Source organism: Sapajus apella, unplaced genomic scaffold (genome assembly GCF_009761245.1).
Source record: "Sapajus apella isolate SASKATOON/1434 unplaced genomic scaffold, GSC_monkey_1.0 scaffold110, whole genome shotgun sequence".
Classification (NCBI taxonomy): Eukaryota; Metazoa; Chordata; class Mammalia; order Primates; family Cebidae; genus Sapajus; species Sapajus apella.
Genome location: NW_022437050.1, coordinates 2,285,730 through 2,308,352, shown reverse-complemented (window position 1 = coordinate 2,308,352; position 22,623 = coordinate 2,285,730). Strand labels below are relative to the sequence as shown.

Below are 22,623 nucleotides of genomic sequence, written 5' to 3'. Positions count from 1 at the left end.
AAGCCATAAAAACTATTATAAAATAATACGAACTATTATAAGAAAATGGTCATGAGATCTTAGGTGAAAAGCAGTTTATAAAAATAAATAAATAAATAAAACCCAGAGAAATCCAAACAAACGAAAAGTCATATCTAAAAAGTCTGAAAAGGATTTGCCACATACTAAATGCTTAAATAATTATATCAATGGAGTATGCAGAAAATGTATTTTAAAAAGATATTCACCAGATTATTAATACTTTATATGTCTAAATTATGATAAATCACTTGTTTTCTGCCAAACTGAGCATACATTACTTTTAATAATCAGTGAAAAAGGGAACATACTGAAAAAATTTTATTTCCAGTAAACTTAGTTTAAAACTAGAGACAACCTCTACCCAAAAGTTATGTTGGTGTACTGAGGATGGAACAGGGTGAGTATTCATATGTTCATGTAAATGTCTTCAAGTAACTAGTGATTACTGGGTACAAAGCAGCAGGTTCAAATGTAAATGTAATACACATTTTGGATTTGATATATCTTAATCTTTTTAAATGTTTCTTTTTAACTTAAAAAACTTCAAAATATATTGCAGGTCATTTAAATTCTATCTGGATTGATTATGCTGTATTTTCTCTTTAACCTCATTTATTGTACTAGAAATATCTTGTGTAACAGTATGTTAATCAAGACCTAAATTTCCTAATTACAAAAGGACAAAGAAGACAAGCTGGTCTTCTTTTTAAAGAGATGAGATAAACTAAAAAAAGAAATGGCACAGTTTTTGGCATTCTATTTAAAATTGGCTTCTTTTCTAAATAGAGTCACACAATTCTTAATGACAGAATGCATTGGGGAGTTAGGTGATTTCGTCATTGTGCAAACATCATAGAATATATTCACACAAGCCTAGATAGTTAGCCTGGTACACACCTAGGCTATAGCCTATTACTCCTTGACTTCAAATCTGTACATCATGTCACTATACTGGATACTGTACTGCAACACAATAGAAAGTGTTTGTATATCTAAACATAAGAAAGATATAGATTAAAAACATATAGTAGAAATATAATATTGTAATTTAATGGGACCATGGTCACTATACTTTGCACTCCATGACTGTACTTTAAATTACTTTCCATTTCTTAAAATGTTTACTTAGAAATGTACTTTATGTAAAAGCCACCGAAACACCATGTGAGTACAGATTTTAAAAAACTATCACCCCAATGAGGCATTTAAGATATAAGATAGTCTCAAGTAAATCTTGATAAGTAGGTTTCATGTATGTATTTTTAAACTTAGTAAAATATTCTACAACGATTTTACTGTAAATACTTTTGAGAATGCTAACAAGAACATGTAATCATACACACACAAACATACACGAAAATCTGAGCATTTTCTCAGAGGATGTATTTATCTGGTGAGTGGTACAGATGCCATATCTGCTTAGCTTTACAGTTTGTGCCCACATTACTTGCATGATGGTACTATTATAAATATGGGCACATCTGGTAAATGACACCCAAATGACATACCAAATAGCAATGTTAATATGGTAGATTCTTATACCTTCTCATGTGTAAGTACTAAAGATTTAATGTCCAATTTTCTTTCACTGCTGAATTCAATTTAAAATGTATTATTAAAATATTTAAATAGAGATTGGGAGTAACTAGATTTATGTACTGATTGAAGAGGGAGCTGCACAAACTGGTTAAACATACGGTTTCAAATAGGAGATAACTTAAAAAAATCCTTCTAATGTCAATCTCTATTAGTTGCTTTTTATTAAGTTAAAATAAACTTTAAGGCAAGAAATCTTCTAGATCTCATTCAAACTTTGTCTCAGTTACTATATTAATATTAATTGCTACTTCTATTTAATTAGTAAAACTACTGTTTGCACTAGAGAAGAAAAACCACTCAAAGATTCCTTGCCAAGTAAAGGAAGCATGTTGGTATTTAATAATTCTCTCTGTTCAAAGCAATCTTGATGTCACCAAGGAAAAGTTACATCCACTCATCTGACCTTCCTAGTTAATTCTTCTCTGATTGCTCCATTAAAACTTTCCAAAGATGCATGAAAGAGGCCCTTTAAATATTCCACATCAGGAAGCCCAAAATAGTTGATATTCTGTGACACTATGTCTGTACTATATGACTACATGGTAACTACCAGTTAATTCTATAGTTCAAATCTTAAACATACAAAAATATGTCACATAAATTCTTAAATAACTAACGTAGCTATCTGTAACCTTGGGCATTACAGTCCAGTCAAGTTTAAAGAATAATTTTAGGAACAGTCTGCAGTTACAGAAAAAAGAAAAAGGGGGCCGGGCGCGGTGGCTCACGAGGTCAAGAGATCAAGACCATCCTGGTCAAAATGGTGAAACCCCGTCTCTACTAAAAATACAAAAAATTAGCTGGGCATGGTGGCGCGTGCCTGTAATCCCAGCTACTCAGGAGGCTGAGGCAGGAGAATTGCCTGAACCCAGGAGGCGGAGGTTGCGGTGAGCCGAGATTGCGCCATTGCACTCCAGCCTGGGTAACAAGAGCGAAACTCCGACTCAAAAAAAAAAAAAAAAAAAAAAAAAAAGGAAAAGAAAAAGAAAAAAGAAAAAGGGAACTGAAGAATTTCAGAAAGTAGGCTGGCTGGGCATGGTGGCTCATGCTTGTAATCCCAGCACTTTGGGAGGCTGAAGCCCGTGGATCACCTGAGGTCACGAGTTTTAGACCAGGCTGGCAAACGTGGAGAAATCCTGTCTCTACTAAATATACAAAAATTAGCTGGGCGTGGTGACACATGCTTGTAATCCCAGCTACTTGGGAGGCTGAGGCAGGAGAATCGCTTAAACTCAGGAGGCAGAGGTTGCAGTGAGCCAAGACTGTGCCATTGCACTCCAGCCTGGGCAACAAGAGCAAAACTCCATCTCAAAAAAAGGAAAAAGTAGGTCAAACCAGATGTCCGGGCTGGGTACAGGGACTCACACCTGTAATCCCAGCACTTCAGAAGGCCGAGGAGGGCAGATCACCTGAGGTCAGAAGTTTGAGACCAGCCGGGCCAACATGGTGATACCCTGTCTTTACTAAATACATAAAAATTAGCCAGACACGGTGGCGGGTGCCTGTAATCCCAGCTACTTGAGAGGCTGAGGCAGAATTGTTCATGACTAATCCAAGAATTTTAAGATAGCAGGTAAGGAAGAGGAAATAACAGAGGGTTTTATATTATATTAATTATACTAAACTGTCAGTGAAAAGTAATTTCACTTAAATGTTAACTTAGAAGTTTTTTTTTTTTTTAGAGAGTGAGTCTTACTCCAACTCCTTGGCTGGAGTGCAGTGGCATGATCTTTGCTCACTGCAACCTCCACCTCCCATGTTCAAGTCATTCTCCTGACTTAGTCTCCTGAGTAGCTGGGATTACAGGTGCCCATCACCACGCTCAGCTAATTTTTGTAGTTTTAGTAGAGACAGGGGATCACCAAGCTGGCCATGTTGGTCTTGAACTCCTGACCTCAGGTGATCCACCCACCTCAGCTTCCCAAAGTGCTGGGTTTACAGGTGTGAGTCACTGTGCCCAGCCACAATTCAGCTTTGAAAAATCATTATACACAGCTGGGAATAATAAATTTACTTTGCACATTAGTCATATCCCCATCTTACTGTCTACATTTTAATGCGAAATGAACTTAAACAGGCTTGGAAAGACTGTTTTAAACAGAAGTTGTATTTGTTAAGCTGTTTCGACACGTCACACGATAGTTTATTAAAACTCCATAATCATCAAATGCAACCCTAAAAATATCAATTTTCTTGAAAATAATTGATCAGAAATTACTCAAAATCTAGCACGTACTGGTAAGCAGACTGAAGAGATCACCAATCCCATCTATGAGAAATTCAAGGTATGCAATTCTTTTGCTGTAGCCCTCTTTTTTTTTTTCTTGAGATGGAATTTCGCTCGTCTCCCAGGCTAGAGTGTAATGGTGGGATCTCAGCTCACTACAACCTCCGTCTCCCAGGTCCAAGCGATTCTCCTGCCTCAGCTTCCCGAGTAACTGGGATTACAGGCTCCTGCCACCACACCCAGATAATTTTTGTATTTTTAGTAGAAACGGAGTTTCACCATGTTGACCAGGCTGGTTTTGAACTCCTGACCTCAGGTGATCCACCCACCTCGGCCTCCCGAAGTTCTGGGATTACAGGTGTGAGCCACTGCGCCCAGCTGCTCTCTTTAAATATGTTTGGTAGTTACACACTTTCAGAGAATGTCATTCCTCTGACTGAAGCACTTGCCATTGTTTAAATATTTGTGATTCTGATTAATGATTATTTCCTCCACTTGACCTTTGCATGAGGACAAGAAATCTGTTTTTTATAAGCACCCAGATCAGTGTCTGGTTCAACAAATATTTGTTGAATTAAATGAATAAAAAGTTAAATGATCTCTAGGCATGACCAAAGTGACAGCAGCAATTAATATTTAGGGAAAGATGGCAAAATGTGCAGAGCAGTACATTTTGCTTATAAAGAAAGTAAAGGCAACATTTTAAATGCAATTTTTTTTTGTTTCTCCAAGTTAATTCTAAAAAATTTAAAAATGTAAACTATAAATTCCAAAATCTGTGATGAAAAATTTCAGAAAGTACATGCTGCCTTGAAATAGTATTTATTATTAATTAGGGAAGAAGCACTACATCAGGTATAAGGAGTCATTAAAATGTAAATATGATAAATAAGTATGATAATGATTTGAGGGTACTATTCTTAATCACCAGGAAGTACTGACCACAAATCAAGTTTTGCTAGGTTTGAAGGTTGGTCAGAAAAAGGTATAAAATAAGGATAACTTAGAGAAGTGTGTGTACATATAAAAATATAAGTAAAAATAACACAGTGATTCCAAATAATGCTCAAGACTCACTAATTTCACATAAAAAATGAACTCAATGCAAATAAATAACTTTATTTTCCAATCTATCTTTTATTTGGTATTTTAAAAAATGAGTCTCAAACCAAGGTTACCATGAAGAAAAGGCCAATGTAGAAGCTTACCTGCTGACTGGCTGGTGCCATCAAACAAATCAACAAGGTCACCAGATGACTTGCTGCTAGGCACTGAAGTCTGAAAACACACACATAACTCAGGAGCTTAGAAAAGTTTGTTTTTCTAAAAATCAGCTCTATCCATCTCTAATTCTCTATTTATTCTCTATTTAGACATAAATACCTGTAATTAGCTTAATACGAATAGGGTTTTCTGAAAAAAAAAAACAAAAAAAAACAAAACAAAACAAAACAAAACAAAACAAAACAAAACAAAAAACAAAAAAAAACCAAAAAACAAAAACAAAAACAAAAAACAAAACTACTGACCTTAAATCCATATGGAGAGGCAGTAAGTATTTTTAAGTAATTCCATTCCAGCAGTGTAAAAGTCTCTTAACATCTACACTTTTTTTTTTCCTAACTTACTTTTCTGACTGCATTTCACTCTGGAAAACGTGACTGCCAGATCCCACTCAAATCTTAATGCTGTGTATCAGTTCATTTAAAAAAATAAAAAATAAATTAAAAAAAAAGCCCTAGCGTATGTACCAGTCCCATACAATATATTGATTCATAGTTGCCCAGGACAAGACCTTGGCCAGTTCTTAAAAGAAAACTCCCTAGATAATTCCAAGGCTTGAGATCCACTGGATTAGAGGCCAAGATCCTACAGAGCTCTAAATTTCTATGAACCTTAGCAATACTTATTGTTTGTATATCACACAAGTTAGTGTAATTCCATGTTATCTGATATATTCTGACATCTGTTTTATATTTACTTCCCAAACTAAACTGTGAGGCCTATACCTGTAATACTATTTTTGTCTTCTCCATAGAGCTAAGCACGTTGATACCTAAATACCTATGTCCTATATATTCAATCCATACATGCTAAATTAGAAGTCAATTGTTAGGCAATGTGTAAACACTAAAAACCTAGACATGTTAATTTGAACTTTGAAGATTAAAATACTATACTGTGATTCCAAAACAGCTTTAAAAAGAGATCCAAATGACTTGAATAACTTTTTAAGAACTTCAACCTTCTAGACATTTTTTTGGGGTGGGGAGTGGTAAATAAAAACAAAAAAGAAAAAGCTTGTTCTACAAATATAAAATATTTATTGCAGAGACAGGCTATACTACAAACTGATACTTAAAATCCTTTAAGATACATGATAAAAGTCTCTATTGTTAAAAATGATACAGATATTTGGCAAAAGCTGACATGGTACTTGTTATGGCAACTAAGTAGCCCTGGTGTTATTTTTAGAATCACCTACAATTTGCTGGATATAGTAGAAAACTGTTTTTCCCAGCTTTTAGCTATTTCTCTTGCAAAGGCACAAGCTGGGGAAACAGTACTGGGGGGAAAGTGACAAAAATTGTAATTTAGTCTTTTGAGGCAAATCTCCCTCTTCGGCACATTTCTGTTGAAAAGACTAGGGTTTGGCCAGGTACCTAGTAGGTGGATTTCATGTCTGTGGTGAATAGAAACAAACGAAGATGGTACAAGAGGCAGTGCTTCTTCTGATGATCAGTAATGACTGTGAGGCAAACACATTGCCCTTTATAGGCAATGTTTCTACGTTAAATAAGATAAATTGCCCCTATATAGCTCTTCTTACACCCTCGTTTGTCATTTCTTAAAACTTCCAAATACTCACAATGTTTTCCTTAGAGAATCTACTTGTGCTTGGTAACCAGCAGTGTCTAGAAGGAAACAGATGTACTACATTCTGATTCACAACCTTCCCTAAATGAACAGAGCGTTATTTCTACTTTTACAGAAAGTACACAGACAATCACTCGCAACTGGACAGGTTTCTCCCCTCAAAGAGATTTCTTATTATTATTAAATGTCTCTAGGTAATACATGCCAGATGATCTATAATTAATATGATTGCCTAGAAATGCCCAAGCCTACTAAAGCAGGAATTCTAAGAGTGGTTTATAAAAATAAAACCATGTATAAAGTGTAAACTACTGCCATTCTCACCTTAACTGAAGACTGAGGTGTGTGGGTTGAAGCATTCTGATCTGGACTTGCTTTGTCCCCTGTGTAATGTGCTGCTGCTCCAAGATCAATGGTTTTGGAAGGATTTGCTGTGCGCTTATGTCTGGTTGTGGTGGTCTCTGTGGCCTGTGTGATATGAATATGCTTTGTCGTCACAGTCTCCTCTTCATCTTTGAATTCACCTTTGGGAGATCTGCCTCTTCTTGCTTTTTTTTCCTCATCGCTGTCGCTAAAAGATATTAAAAATGAAGCAAAATAATAAGACTTGGGATTATTTTAAAATGGGTCCCTCAGTGATTTGAGCTAAAGAATTTCAAATGCAGTAACTCCAAAATTCCGTACTTTGACTATTTGACAGGGATCAACAGAATGTTATCTAAGCTGTCTGAATAATGATATGTGTGTGCTGGGGAGGGGAAGTGGGAACACAGAGAATATCCTACATAAGTCTAAGATACTGCTACAAAAAAGTATTTACATAAATGTATATAAATACAAAACATCAAAATAACTCAAGTTTTTGTTTATTACAGATTTAAAGCTTAATTTAAACATAAAATAGCAGGATTTGATATCAGATTCCACTGATAAGACCCTGAGAGTTCAAATACTTGTATTTGATGATCATTTTCTTGACATGGATTGTGAGCAAATAGCTATAGTTCCACTTTAATAACACAATTCTGTCATCAACTCTCAAAGATGAATGTACGTACATAATAAAATATTAAAATTTCAATGGATATCTAAAAAATTTTATATATCTTAATTCAAATAATTGAACTGTCCTCTGTAAATGCATGAAAATATAAGGGGATGCACTTTACAACTGTGCTATTTTACTATAGTATCAGGAGATCAAACTTTTATATAACTATAGAAAACGCTTTATAGAAAACTTAATTATATTTAAAATATTTTAAAGATAATGCTCCTTCAGGCACATTCAAACATTTTATTTCCCTTTTAATAGTTTAAAAGATTTTGAAAACTAAGGAGTTAAAAACCTGGATTTTTCATATGCTAGGAATGAAAATATCAGCCTTAGTCTGTTCTCCAGTAACAAGTCATTGGGTTTTTTTCCTGTTCAAGTAGGAGAGAGAGAAAAATTACTTGAAACATGTTCCATTACTTATATTACCTAATTTTAGAGTAGGTGGTTTAATTTATAAATATTCTGGAATATAATGCTTAAAATTCTCCTTTAAACTATGACTACTGCTGATGCAATTTACCTCAGACTGAACTACAGCCACTTCTACTTAAATATAAATCAATTTGAACTTGTATACATCAAAGATCAAAAAGAATGACTTCCCACACAGAGCAAAGGGGTTAAATATATGTTTAAATACAAACATTTTAAGGAACTTACAAGTTCTGATATGGATTCAAAAGCTGTTACTAATTTCTGAACAACAAATGACCTGAAAATTCCCATCAGTCCTATAAGTAAAACTGAAATTTCTTACTTTTTTGGTGTCCAATTTTATTTCAGCACAAAGTAATTTATTTATAAGTTGAAAATATAAATCTGACTGGCACACAATGAAATGGAAGCTCCATATCTGGTCAATGTTCAAGAATTCCTGAATCTAATAGTGAACTAGTAAGTATGAAATTCAGGTAACATGCCATTGAGGTCACATGCCACTTTGTCAAAAAATCTACTCTTCTCTCACAAATACTTTCAGATCAAAAGCTCCTGGTGTGTTCTATCATTACCATGATAAATCATGTTCACTGCATTTTCACTTTTTTAAACTTAAATACTCTTTAAAGATTTAGAAACTCTAGGAGATCCTGTCTTAGAGGCAACATAAAAAATAAAAATCATGGGAGAAACAGAAATAGAAAAAAGAGTAGAGAGACAAAGAAAGAAAAGAAAAACTAAGGATAGAAGGTCAAAGGAGAGAAAGTAACAATAAAGAACACACACAGATTTCTAACCAGCCTACACAGCCTTGTTGTTTATAAGTAAAACCTAAGACCCAATCAGACTCCGTGGACCAGCCTAAAGTAATACAGTTAGTGTAGAACTAAGCCTTCCCTGGAATGCCTCTTTTTCAAGACTGTGAAAAACTGGAATGTGATCTTTGAAGAGCCAGAACTTATTTTTAGCACTCTGAATATGTCTATTTTACAACTAAATATCTAGCTTTTTTATAATGAAAAAGGATGCATATGATAATTACAAATACTACACACTGGGAGGGAAATGAGGCCCATTTCAAATATATGAAGCTATTTTCCCCTCATTAATGTTTTTGTGGCCTGTATAGTAAGTTTTGGTCTGGTTTGTAAAACATTATTGAAATTATGGCCATTATTCATTTGATATTTCCTGAAGAGGCATATTTAAAAAATATGAAAGCATCCTAAAAATACACTAATTAGATTGTATTTTTGTTTGTGCCTCTTTTTAATAATCCCTAATTCTGAACTGTTAAGATTTTTGGTGTGGGGTAAGAAAAAAAGGAGATGGTATTTAGTTACAAGAAATCACTTGAAGGCTTGGTTCCATCACTAACTGTGTTACTTAGGCAAGTCCACTTGTAAACAATAAAGGCAAAATTCTTGTTCTACTCTATTTAGTAGAGATATTGTGAGGCACAAATGATATATATCAAACTTACGAAGTAAAATTCGCTCTGTAGATTAAGTGCAACATACATTACCCTTTACATTGTCAGAAAAATTGTTTTATAACTATATTGGCAGGTAAGAACAAAAGTGACTGCTGCAAAGCTCAAAATATTGTTCTATGTAAAACTAAATACTAATGCCCTACCATCACAAAATGTAGTTGATAAAAATAAACTACAGGTTTATTCTCAAAAACTGGTTCAAAATCCATTTGGATTGTTTTTCTGGTACACACCAGGAATCATAATGAAATGTCAAGGAAGCATTAAATTTCAAATCCTTTAACTTATGTTTAATTAAACGTAATACATAAACTTCATTATCCCTCAACATCTTAGGTCCCTGGATTAACTAAGGTCCAAATGCAAAATAATCTATACAAGTTTTTACTAAGGAAAAAAATCCAAGGAAAGACTACTAGCCTGAATAAAAATACACAGGATCAACTTCAAAAATAAGTAGACACAGGCAACATGGAAAGTATGTCAATACTAATTGCAAGTAGTATCTAACCTAGCATCTTACAAATAGTTGCACAGTGCTTGCCTCGGGAGCACACGTACTAAAATCAGAACAATACAGGGAAGATTAGTACGCCCCTTGCCCCCTGTGCAAGGATGATTTGCACATTTAAGACTTGTTCCACATTTCTGCACAGGGTATATTTAGAGTTGTGAAACTATTCCATATGATACTGTAATGGGGAATGTTATGCATTTGTTGAAACCCATAGAAATGTATGATATGGGAAACCCCAATGTAAACTACAGACTTTAATATCAATATAGGCTTTTCAATTGTTAACAAATGCACCACAGTAATGCAAGATGTTCACAGAACCTGTTATGAAGGAGAAATGGATATTTGGTAACTCTCTGTACTTTATGCACAATTTTTCTGTGAGCGTAAACTGCTCTAAAAAAAAAATGAAGTCTATTAAAAAAAAGGCCCAATTTCAGATAATGTTAACAACCCAAACAAAACCAACAACCAACCAAAATTCCAGTGGCATAAATTTATGACTTTTTCCAAGAGACCCAGGAGATAAAGTGTTAAAATACCTGCATCTTTCTGGAGAGTCTTCTCTATCTTTCCTTCGGAACTTGCTGATGGTGTCATCAATTGTGCTTCCAATTTTATCACTCAGCTCACCTAATTTATCACTGAATGGAAAAGCACTCTTGTTTTTATCCCACTCCTCATCCCATTTTGATTTGGGCTCAGGATCATATCTTTCACCTACATAAAGCATTAAAAAAAGAACTCTAAGGACAATAAATTCAAAAGGTATCTACAAGTCCTTATTTCTCAGGCTTTTCCTCATAATAAAATCATTTTCAAAGGAAAACAGAAAGCTCCCACAGTGCTGAATCAACACAATTACAGCAAGGCACAGCATGTAATGCCAGTCATTAAGTGGCAGGAATGCAGATTCAAAAGCTTTTGTTTATCAATACTTACACAACCTTAATGCACACCACAGCATATCAGGAAGTTCTTAAAGGCCATTGAAAGGAATAGAGGAAAACACAAAACCAACACAAGCTATACAAGCAAAAGAGAAATGAAAATCTTTTTGTTTTTACAAAAGCCACTTAATATATTTTATTCCTGTCCCTGAATGGTTTTTGAATTTTCAGTAAAGTATTGGAAAGCAACAGTGTCTTAAAAAACACAAACTGAAGGAACTCCACTCTGAATGCTACACGTCCCAGTAAGCTAAAACATCTCAGTAACTGTCACTCCTCAGTATCAAACTAAAAAAATAACTCAGTGAATTTTCAGGGATGGGAAAACATTCTGTAATTATTGTACAAAGAAAGGATTACTCTAACTACCAAAAACCACACACACTAGAATCATGAAGTATGCTCAAACAGTAGCTCAGAATAGTGTCAACCAATTCAAACACCCATTCCAAACATATGCCAAGACTGGCAAAACCTAGAGCCTCTGTGTGAATTTGGGAATGCAGAGAATAGATCGTGGCAATAAACAAAACACCCAAAGTGTCAAGATTTGTTTTAGCCCTTGCCCTTAGGGGCCTGGGGAGACAGGAATTACAGATACAAAATGAAATCCTTCTATTTACATGTCCAAATTCAACTTAAGAAGCAAGAATAGAAGGTACAGAGGGATCACAACACAACAAAACAAAAAACATTAAAAATTAAGGCAGCTTGGAAGAAAAGGAAAAGGACAATGAGAAACAACAAAATAACTGAAAAGTGGCTAATGGACCTTTTGTTTTGAACTTTTGTTAACAGGATCTAAAAGAACACATATCCTTTGGAGACTGAACAAAACCATTCTGCTGAATTGCCTGCTAAAATTGCAAGGCTAAAATTTTCTGTAAGTGTTTAAGGGTTTTAACCTATTTACTGAATCTGGAAGTGACCACCAACTTAAAGAAAACATGACAAAATGAAATTTTTTAGACAAAATTTAAACCAAGATGACTTATCAAAAATAAGTGATTTTCCAACAATGTGTAAGTACATTTCAATGACAGTGTGATGAACTAGACTTTGGAAAACAACAAATTTATAGGACAGGAAGTAGATGAAAACCAAACTGATTAGCACTGTGAACATCATACTAAATTAGTGCTAAAGATACTGGATATTGGCAAGACATTATCTAATGTCCGAATGAAAAAACATGCCGGGTGCGGTGACACGTGCCTGTAGTCCCAGCTACTCGGGAGGCTGAGGTGGGAGGATGGCTTGAGCCCAGGAATTCTGGGCTGTAGTGTGCTATGCAGATCGGGTGTCTGCACTAAGTTTGGCATCAATATGGTGACCTCCCGGGAGCAGGGGACCACCAGGTTGCCTAAGGAGGGGTGAGCTGGCCCAGGTCGGAAACAGAACAGGTCAGAACTCCCATGCTGATCAGTAGTGGGATCACGCCTGTGAATAGCCATTGTACTCCAGCCTGGGCAATGTAGTGAGACCCCGTTTCTAAAATAAAAAAAAAAAAAAAAAAAAGAATGAGAAAACACAAAACCGGCTGGTTGCAGTGCCTCATGCCTATAACCCCAGCACTTTGGGAAGCCAAGGTGGGCAGATCATTTGAGGTCAGGAGTTTGAGACCAGCCTGGTCAACATGGGGAAACCCTGTCTCTACCAAAAATACAAAAATTAGCCAGGTGTGGTGGCTCATGCCTGTGGCCCCAGCTTCTTGGGAGGGTTAGGCAGGAAAATCACTTGTACTTGGGAGGCAGAGGTTGCAGTGAGCAGAGATCACACCACTACACTCCAGCCTGGACAACAGAATAAGACTTTGTCTCAAATAAAAAAACAAAATAAAACAACAACAAAAAAACCCCCACAAAACTGCCAATGAACAGTTAAGTCTGAATAACACAAAACATGAACAATAACTTAGTAAAAGAATGTGATGCAAACACACAGGATGTCCAACTCTACCTTTAATACAGATGCTGCAGTTAGTACATTCTGCCTGAGTTTGAAAACGTATTCAATTTTCTAAGTTTAGCTGATATAATTATATATTATGCTGGCAAAAAGAAAGATACAAGCAAGAACAGTGTGGAAGTAAGTTTCAAATAGCAATTTCTATTAAAAACACATTAAGTTTCTATAAATACTTTGAAAAAGCTAAAGAATAAAACAACTATTTGGGTAAATAATCCAAAAACTTTGTACTTCCCCAAACAAACAGAAATTCCAAAACATTATTTATATGCTTTAGGAGAAATATTTTTGCCCAATTCAGAAACTGATGTGGCTGACTCTGGTTGTACTGCCTATGAGTTAGCCCTGGGGGGAAAAAAAACTGACTTGTATATGATGCTTCAATATAAAAAAAGGACTTTTTCTGCTGTTAGAAATATCCTTAAACAGCTAACTAAAAGCAGTATTTTTTCTTTGAGGGCAAGAAAGCAGAGGAGCAAATGAGTAAGGAAATTTTATATGTAAGAGTTTTACATGGTTCCATTGAAGGAGATATGAGAGCTCAATATAATCCAAATATAAACATATATGGGTGGGGGCAGCTGGAGAGCCTCAGTGAAAACAACTGCTAAGATACACAGCATTGGCCTGTATGCATATACACAAAACGACCAGGAGATTGTCAGAGCTCACAGAAGACAGAACAAGTGCAAAGGGACATGCTGTGAAAGATAGTTCTTATTTTGTGTATCTGCTTCAAGCACCTATGCCTTATTTTACAGAAACTATATTATTACATTAAAAATAAACACAAAAGACGAATGTTCTAGGTGCTCTTAAATGTGCTGGGAACAATAAACAAAGCAATAGGCCTAGATGAAAAACTGACAGTATCGTCAGTCACCTTTGATACGTCAAGTTATGCAGTGCATAAAGAAAGAAAGAGAGACTGAGGCTGGAATGACTGACAGGAAGATTATCTGGTTTGGTGCAAAAATATAGCTAAATTGGTTTCAAATTAGGCTAATCTCCTGATCGAACTTTATATTTTTATGCCCTCAACTGTGAGTTATAGAAACTTTTCCCCCGCTTCTTTTTAGAAGAGTGGTAACCCTAAGAGGGAAGGGTATATATCTGTTTTATTCTCTGTATGCCACCTCAGAGTATGCAGTCATTTAATCAGCCATTAATGGTTAAAATCCTATTGCTGAACCCACAAGTTAAAAATAGGAAGATTCCCAAGATTCATGTGACAGAAGCCAAAATTAGTAGTGCATGTATTTTAGTCTTCTACGTATTCCAAGAAAAGAAAATTAGCATTTTGGTCTTTGGTATTTCACTGATTTAAGTATACTCAAGAAGCTAAGCTGATGCTTAGGTGTCAGCTTGTCTTTGATACTCACTGTATCTGAATCCGCCAACACTGTCTGAGGAAACCCCAACATACTTGTCTTTGTTCTTCTTTGCTTTCTTTCGCTCTTCACGAAGCCTGTCGTCATCCTGGGCAAATTCAACCAATTCCTTCACCTTCTGTCGAATATTTATACCTTGATCCTTGCCATGCTCATCTATGAGGATGTAAGAGACAAATAAAACTTAAGAATTCACTTAATATGTATCAAACTCTTTAAGATAAAAAAAAAGATACAAAAACTTCATAAGAAAGCAGCTTCAATATTTAAAAAACTATAAACAGAGGCAAACTGTGCTATTTAACTTTGTCATTTTCTCTTCAGCAAATTCTAAGTTTTAAAATGGAATTTTGGCATATAAGAGCATGTAAAGATGAACTAAAAAGGACCACAGATAATGGTACTATGCAAGGTCAATTAAAGATTCACTAAAAGGGATTATGCACTGATGACCATACAAAATAGACATATCTATAAGTGCTATTGTGTTTTTCTATCGTATTTTAAGAAAACAAATGAAAAGAATTACTTTAGCATTTTAATAACTGAAAAGCACACAATGTCTTGGTTTCTCCAGTACAAGTCTGCAACACTAATTACCAGGTTTTAGTGTAGCTCAAAATTGAATATTTAAAGTGCTTACAACTGGGGTACACTACAAAATGAAATGTGCTTCATTCCCTAGCCTCTTTCACATTCAAAACACACTGTGGCCTTGCTGCCTTTGCACAGTAAATATTATTTGGTGGGAGGGAAGAAAAAACCAGCTTCAAACAGATGTGTGTGTTTTGGAGCTCTAACCTTTTCTTCCCATATGATTAAAGCTATTCCTTTATGGACACCACAGGGGACCAGTCTCCAGTGCATATTTTAATATAAACCCGAACACTCATGTTGTGTTGGTTCTGTTGTTATTAGCCAGTCTTTTCTGCAAGTTCTTGTCTTCACTAATTAATACTCTAGGGCCCGACGTCTTGGATTCTGCACTCGTCACACAACCAGCAACAGTCACATTCTAATTAGAGCAGAGAAGCTTCTAAGCTGGTTCAGGTGACTGACAACTCCAACTACTGTTTTAATTTGCTTATAAGGTTTTTCTATTGCTCACCTACAAAGTGGTAATTTTCCAGGGATCGTAAATCATAAATGTGTTCTCTGGCACTTGTAACAACACGCTCTGATCCATTCCTTATGAGGTAAGCTAGGAGCAGCAACGACTGTAAAAATACAAAGCACTAAATGATTTAATGAAATAAATTCTGGTAGAGATTCAGTAAATGGTTAAAAAAAAATAATTCTAACATTAGCAAAGAAAGAATCTTCATGGTGGTGGTGAGGTTTCTTTACAACAGACTTTAAATACATAATCTAGAAAACTTATATAATCAATTTGAAGTTCCTCTTATATTAAGCGTAGTAAATAATTATAAATTGTCCACTGGATACTATGTGTTAAAGACTTAAAAGAACAACTCTGATGTTCAAAGTATTTGAATGCATGACATAAATAGACAATAAGGTTTTAGAAAGCTGACTCTGTTTTTACTTTTTATCTGAGCATTATGGAACTGTGAATTGCCAGAAACCTCAGAAGAATTATTTGGTAATTAAACAATCCTATAGTATTTTCCCCAGATAAAATTTAATTTTGAGGTTAATTATGTGGCTTTTGTTTTAAAAGGTTGTGGCCAGGCTCAGTGGCTCATGCCTGTAACCCCAGCACTTTGGGAGGCTGAGGCGAGAGGATCACTTGAAGTCAGGAGTTTGAGACCAGACTGGGCAACATGGTGAAACTTCGTCTCTACTAAAAATACAAAAATTAGCTGGGTATTGTGGCCCACCCCTGTAATCCCAGGTACTCAGGAGGCTGAGGCACAAGAATCACTGGAACCCAGAAGGCAAAGGTTGCAGTGAGCCGAGCCCGCGTCACTGCACTCCAGCATGGGCAACAGGGAGATTCTGTCTCAAAAAAACCAAAACAAAACAAAACAAAAACCTGAATGTTTAATAGTGAGACGTCTTTATGAAAAAAAAAAAAAAAAAAAAAAAAAAAAAAAAAAATTGCTGGGTATTGTGGTACACGCCTGTAGTCCCAGCTACTTAGGAGGTTGAGGCAGGAGGATCCCTTAAGCCCAGGAGGTCAAGACTGCAGAAAGCCAAGGTCGAGCCACTGCATTCCGGCCTGGGTGACAAAGCCAGGCTGTCTCAAAAACAACCAACCACCACTAACCCTCACCCACAAACTAAATTTTGTTAAAATGTAAATTTAGAATGACTACTAACGGGCATCGGGTTTCTTTATGGGGTGATACAAATGTTCTGCAATTAGATAACAGTTACTCCTACACAACTTTGTGAAATACACTGCAAACAATAAATTGTACATTTTGAACTTAACATTGCTTGGAACAAACCTCACTCGATTAGGGACATGAAAATCTAGTTAGGCGGAGAAGAGGGGGCAGCAAAAACAAACAAAAAAATCCAGTTAGTCTGGTAAAACGGAGGGACATAAAACCTCTTCCTAACAGTAATTTACAGCCATGTGTCACTTAATGATGGGGATATGTTCTGAGTAACGTGCCATTAGGCAATTTTGTCATTGTACCAATATCATAGTGTACTTACACAAACCTAGATGGTATAGTCTGCTACACACTGACGATGTGCGGGACAACCTATCGCTCCTAGACTACAAACCTGTGCGGCATGTTACTGTACTGACTACTACAGACAACTGTAACACAATGCTGAGTGTTTCTGTATCTAAAAATAGAAAAGGTGCAGAAAAAATAGGGTATTATAATCCAGTGGGACCACTGTCATATAGGTGGTTCATCACTGACTAAAATGTCCTTATGTGGTATATATGAGTGGATTCTTTAAAAAAGTTTACCCAAGAATAAAAAACAAACAAACAAACAAAAACTAAAAGCAAATTTAATTTACAGAAATTTCAATTATTGGCCCGGCGCGGTGGCTCAAGCCTGTAATCCCAGCACTTTGGGAGGCCGAGGCGGGTGGATCATGAGGTCAAGAGATAGAGACCATCCTGGTCAACATGGTGAAACCCCGTCTCTACTAAAAATACAAAAAATTAGCTGGGCATGGTGGCGCGTGCCTGTAATCCCAGCTACTCAGGAGGCTGAGGCAGGAGAATTGCCTGAACCCAGGAGGCGGAGGTTGCGGTGAGCCGAGATCGCGCCATTGCACTCCAGCCTGGGTAACAAGAGTGAAACTCCGTCTCAAAAAAAAAAAAAAAGAAATTTCAATTATTTTATCACACCTACCATACAACCTGAGGGAATGACACTGAATGTTTTCAGAAAGGAGTAACATAAAAAACATGAAACTAACACACAGATTTTCAATTCTGAAAGCCAAGTTATATCATTTTGGATAGCACAGAAAAACATTCTGAAGAAGCAAGAAAATATGGTGAGTGTAGAAACATAACTATATTGTTATAGGATTCTGCATTATATGAGATCAGAACTAAACAAAAGGAATCTGATAGAGTTCATATTCACAAATTTAAAATTAGAATTACATTTTGAACTAGCTTTTTTGATATAGAATACTATGAGAATACTATCATAAATTAGGTAAATTTCTATGTAGAGATGACAAACCATATTAGATTGTAGTATTCATCTTAACTGCTCATACACTAAACATGCATACTACTATAGATCCAATTGTTTTTGATATGCACAAACATTTTAGTAGGAAAAATTTTAAGAAGTAATCAACATTTAGAAGTATTATTAATATTAATTTTAAACATTTTCCATTCACGGTTGTTCATGATGACTAGAAAACAGAACACAAATAACTAATCTACTTCTTTCATGTGTTTTCGATTATTCTAAGATTTAACATACTTCAAAATCACCTATGTATATATACCTGAAATTTTAAGCATTTGTTTTCAACATGGCAAGTAATTAAAACAGACTTGTGTCCATACCTTATAAACTCTTCTCCAATTCTTCTTATTGTCTTTTAACATTCGTGACCAAAGCATGTTCATAAGTTCTGGAAATTGTTCATACATAAATGTAGCCCTGAAAAAAGAATAATTTTCTTTAAAAGTCTGCGATATATTAATTTTGACAGTAGATGGCAGACTTGTCCTAATTTACTGTGTTTCCCCAAAGAGTTTTTAAACATTAGTATGCTTAATTCAAAAAATTTAGAAGATTTGTACTTCCTAGAAAATGTTTTCCCTATATTTTATACACTACCTGGCACATATGTAAGTCCCATTAATTAAGATACTTTGTAAGTTCTTCATTCACTGGTACAGTGGCCCAGGTGTTCATAGAAACAAATTTTTGTAACTTGCATTTCCAAGTTATTTTACACGCATTTGTCGAAATTTTACATAGTGAGCTACAGCACGTCTCAAAACTTCATTGAAAAAAAAATTGTGGGTTTCTTTTTTGAGCCAAATTTTTAAGGGTAATGGACTGAGTAAAACTTTCTACATTACTATCTGAATTATGCAAAATTTATATTTTGGCAGCCAAATAGTTTAAATCTGAAAGCAAATTTCACATTTCTGTGTCAAGATACTTTGATTTTTTTCTGCACTGCTGAGTCAAATTATCACTTACTTGGCAATCTCTCCCATGAGTTGCCCAGAAGGTCCCCAAGGATCATCGTTCGTTGCCTCTCGAACCTTAGACTCAATCTCTGAATAATTCATAACCACATTGGTGCTGCAGAGGAAAAAAATGCACGCACATACGCACAAAGATTAGCATCAAAACTGAGAAACACATGAAAACTTAATAATGACACTACTGGGTGTCCTAATGAGCTACCTCCACAGGGTGGGAAACAAAACATCTTTTGTGCACAAGCTACCCTACGGACACTATGTAACACACTTATCTTTAAGCAGATTTTATTCCATTAGCCTTCAAGAACACAGATGAGAGATTACATCAGAGCTGGCATAAGTCCAGTAAAAAATGGCTGAGGGTCAAAATTTTTTTTAAAAAATTCAACATGCTAGAGTCTATTATAAAACTAAGTTGTCAGTTTCTTGACCAAATCTGGGTTTACATGCAATGTAGGTTATGTCTCCTGTTTATAGAAATTCTATAAATTAGGCAAAATTATGTAATAGCTAGATAGTATCTATATCACATTTTTAAAAAATAATAAATCAAAGATATCCACAGGTGTTTAGAACCACTATGAATGCTGAACTGTAATCCCTTAGTCTTTTTTCATTTACTCTATCATATGTACTTCTATGTCATTATACATTTGCTGTAACCCTCACTTTTACTGCCTGCATAATATTCCATCCAGAGATTGTATGATGCACACTTAACTTTCCCTTGTGACTTCAGCAATGATTAAGAACATGGGTCTCAGGAGTCAAAAAGATCTGATTCCAATCACTTGCTATGTGATCATTGGCAAAATTATTTTAATTATTTTAATCTCAGTTTCCACAACCATAAAATGGAAATAAATAAGAATACTACCTCAAAGGCTAGCAGAGCAAATGGTTTTATTTAGTACAGTGTCTGACATATAGGAAGTACTTAATAAATGTTACCCATTATTAGTATTTAATATAATAACCAACACCAGCCTGGGCAACATAGTGTGAGAGCTGGTGTCTAAAAAAAATTTTTTTAAATTAGCCAGATGTGTTGGCATGCACCTATAGTCCCAGATACTAGGGAGGCTGAGGTGGGAAGACTGCTTGATTCCAGGAGGTCAAGGGGAACCATGACTGCAACGACCACACTCCAGCCTTGGGCAACAGAGCAACACCCAGTCTCCAAAAAAAAAAAAAAAAAAAAAAAAAAAAAAAAAGAAAAGAAAAAAGAAAAGAAATATATATAAAATAACCATCTGGCTGGGCGCAGTGGCTCAAGCCTGTAATCCCAGCACTTTGGGAGGCCGAGGCGGGTGGATCACGAGGTCAAGAGATCGAGACCATCCGGGTCAACATGGTGAAACCCCGTCTCTACTAAAAATACAAAAAAAAATTAGCTGGGCATGGTGGTGCGTGCCTGTAATCCCAGCTACTCAGGAGGCTGAGGCAGGAGAATTGCCTGAACCCAGGAGGCGGAGGTTGCGGTGAGCCGAGATCGCGCCATTGCACTCCAGCCTGGGTAACATGAGTGAAACTCCGTCTCAAAAAAAAAAAAACCAAAAAAAAAAACCCATCTATTTGGAGATTTTCAAAACATTAAATAATATTTTTATCAGAAAGAATTCACTTTGGAAAAATGATTAAGACATGAGATGGCAAAATAGTTATTAAAATGGAATTTCTCATGCTTATATGAATTTAAGAATTCAAAGACATTTTGATAATAAAGAAACACTGCATAAATGTGACATACTATAGTAATATTCATTTGACATCAAAAACTCCAATTATTACCAAACAATTGTTATAACAGGTGTCTGTGAATATGGTAATTCAATTCTTCTACTTAGAATTAAGTCTTAGAAACAGTGAAAAATCAGAATTTGGTAACTATTACATACATATAACCCACTTTTGCCATATGGTTTTTTAGTCATCAAAAAGTTCTATTTTTAAAATAAGGAAGGTTTGGTTGAAACTGATAATCAAATCTCTTAAATTTCAAATTTATTGCAAACACTTTCAATTTCTTTACATTTAAAGAAGAGACCAACAAACAAGTTTGGGTCAAATTTTAAAGGAACCATTATGCATATAAATGTGACTTGCCAAAAAGCTAAATCAATCTGGCTTTCAGATTTAAATTCAGAACACTATTCTACTATGGAAGAAATGCAAGATCCTTTTATTTTCTTTCAAATCTTGGAGAAAGCTGCCTCCTAAGATATCAATTAATGCGATAAACACAAATTCCTTCCCCAGGACTAAAATTAATCCATAATCTCCACTGCCCACCTCCTTTAAAAATGTTAAGACCACTAAGGAATATATTTTTGTTAAAATCCAGTAATGGTTCTATTACAACACTTTCATGTATGAATGTGGAAGAAGAATTTTCGTACTAATTTTATCAACCATGGAACCAAAATAAAACTAAGGCAGCCAATAACAGATTCACAATTTAAGATGTCACAAAATGATAAATTTCAGAATGCTTTTGTTTATCCTGGTGGCTGAAGAATGCGTGGCTTAGGCAGTTAAAAGTGTCAAAATGCAGCTGTGAAAATGAACAACAGCAATTAGAATTATAATTCACCCAAGCATTTCATTATCAAGAATGCACTTGAAATCTCTTTGCATTGTTTAATTTGTTGGAGAACAAGATGAAAGAAGTTAATCTCCAGTCCATGTACATGAAATATTTTTAGCAGAGCCTTCATAAATGCTGTAGCTTTCAGAACACTACTTTCCTTGTTCAAGTGACAAAGGCCCATGGGTCAAATAAGAAAGGTTCTGTTTCCGTAACCCTTTACAAGATTCTTAGCTGAAGGCCTATATGAGTGCTATGTTTAGAGGGAGAGGTGGCAGAGGGCCAATAATGTAAGAATCTCCTTATTTCTTTGGTTGAAAAACAATGAGAGCCATCAGAATATACTCACAATATAATTATTACATACATCTACAGAAGGACATGACAACTATAAAACAAAAAAATAACACAGCGCTTCCACAAATAATCCAGATCTATTTTAAAGATATTTTCTAGGCCAGGTGCAGTGGCTCCTACCTGTAATCCCCAGTACTTTGGGAGGACAAGGCAGGTGGATCACTTGAGCCCAGCAGTTCGATACTAGCCTGGTCAACATGGCAAAACCCCATTACTACAAAAAAATCCAAAAATTTGCTGGGCATGGTAGCACATACCTGTGGTCCTAGCTACTCAGGATGACTGTAGGAGCTCAGGAAGTTGAGGCTACAGAGAACAAGACCCTGTTTCCCCTTCTTTGCCCTCCCCACAAAAAAGCTATTTTCCAGTGAAGCTGTTGCTGGAAAACTGGAAAGAACTCTCTCAAGATGAGATCTGATGGCATAAAGAATTCCAAAACAAAGTATTTTAAGATTCGTTTATTTCAGAAACAAATGTAAACTAAAACAAGAATGTATGGTTTGGCCTAATTC

The 22,623-nt window shown here is 35.4% G+C and overlaps 1 protein-coding gene and 1 pseudogene across 2 annotated transcripts in view; one reads left to right on the top strand and one right to left on the bottom strand.

Annotated features, from left to right (window-relative positions):
* CLINT1 (clathrin interactor 1) overlaps positions 1-22,623 on the bottom strand; it is a 68,329-nt gene that overhangs the window by 13,682 nt on the left and 32,024 nt on the right. For both annotated transcript variants that reach the window (XM_032259542.1, XM_032259543.1), the window contains exons 2-8: positions 19,160-19,264; positions 18,511-18,607; positions 15,649-15,757; positions 14,532-14,696; positions 10,774-10,951; positions 7,049-7,295; positions 5,056-5,125 (exon numbers count right to left, since the gene is read on the bottom strand). In XM_032259542.1, the coding sequence (XP_032115433.1) occupies positions 5,056-5,125; positions 7,049-7,295; positions 10,774-10,951; positions 14,532-14,696; positions 15,649-15,757; positions 18,511-18,607; positions 19,160-19,264 (971 nt within the window). The remainder of the gene's footprint in view (positions 1-5,055; positions 5,126-7,048; positions 7,296-10,773; positions 10,952-14,531; positions 14,697-15,648; positions 15,758-18,510; positions 18,608-19,159; positions 19,265-22,623) is intronic.
* Positions 10,251-10,364, top strand: LOC116537483 (annotated as a pseudogene).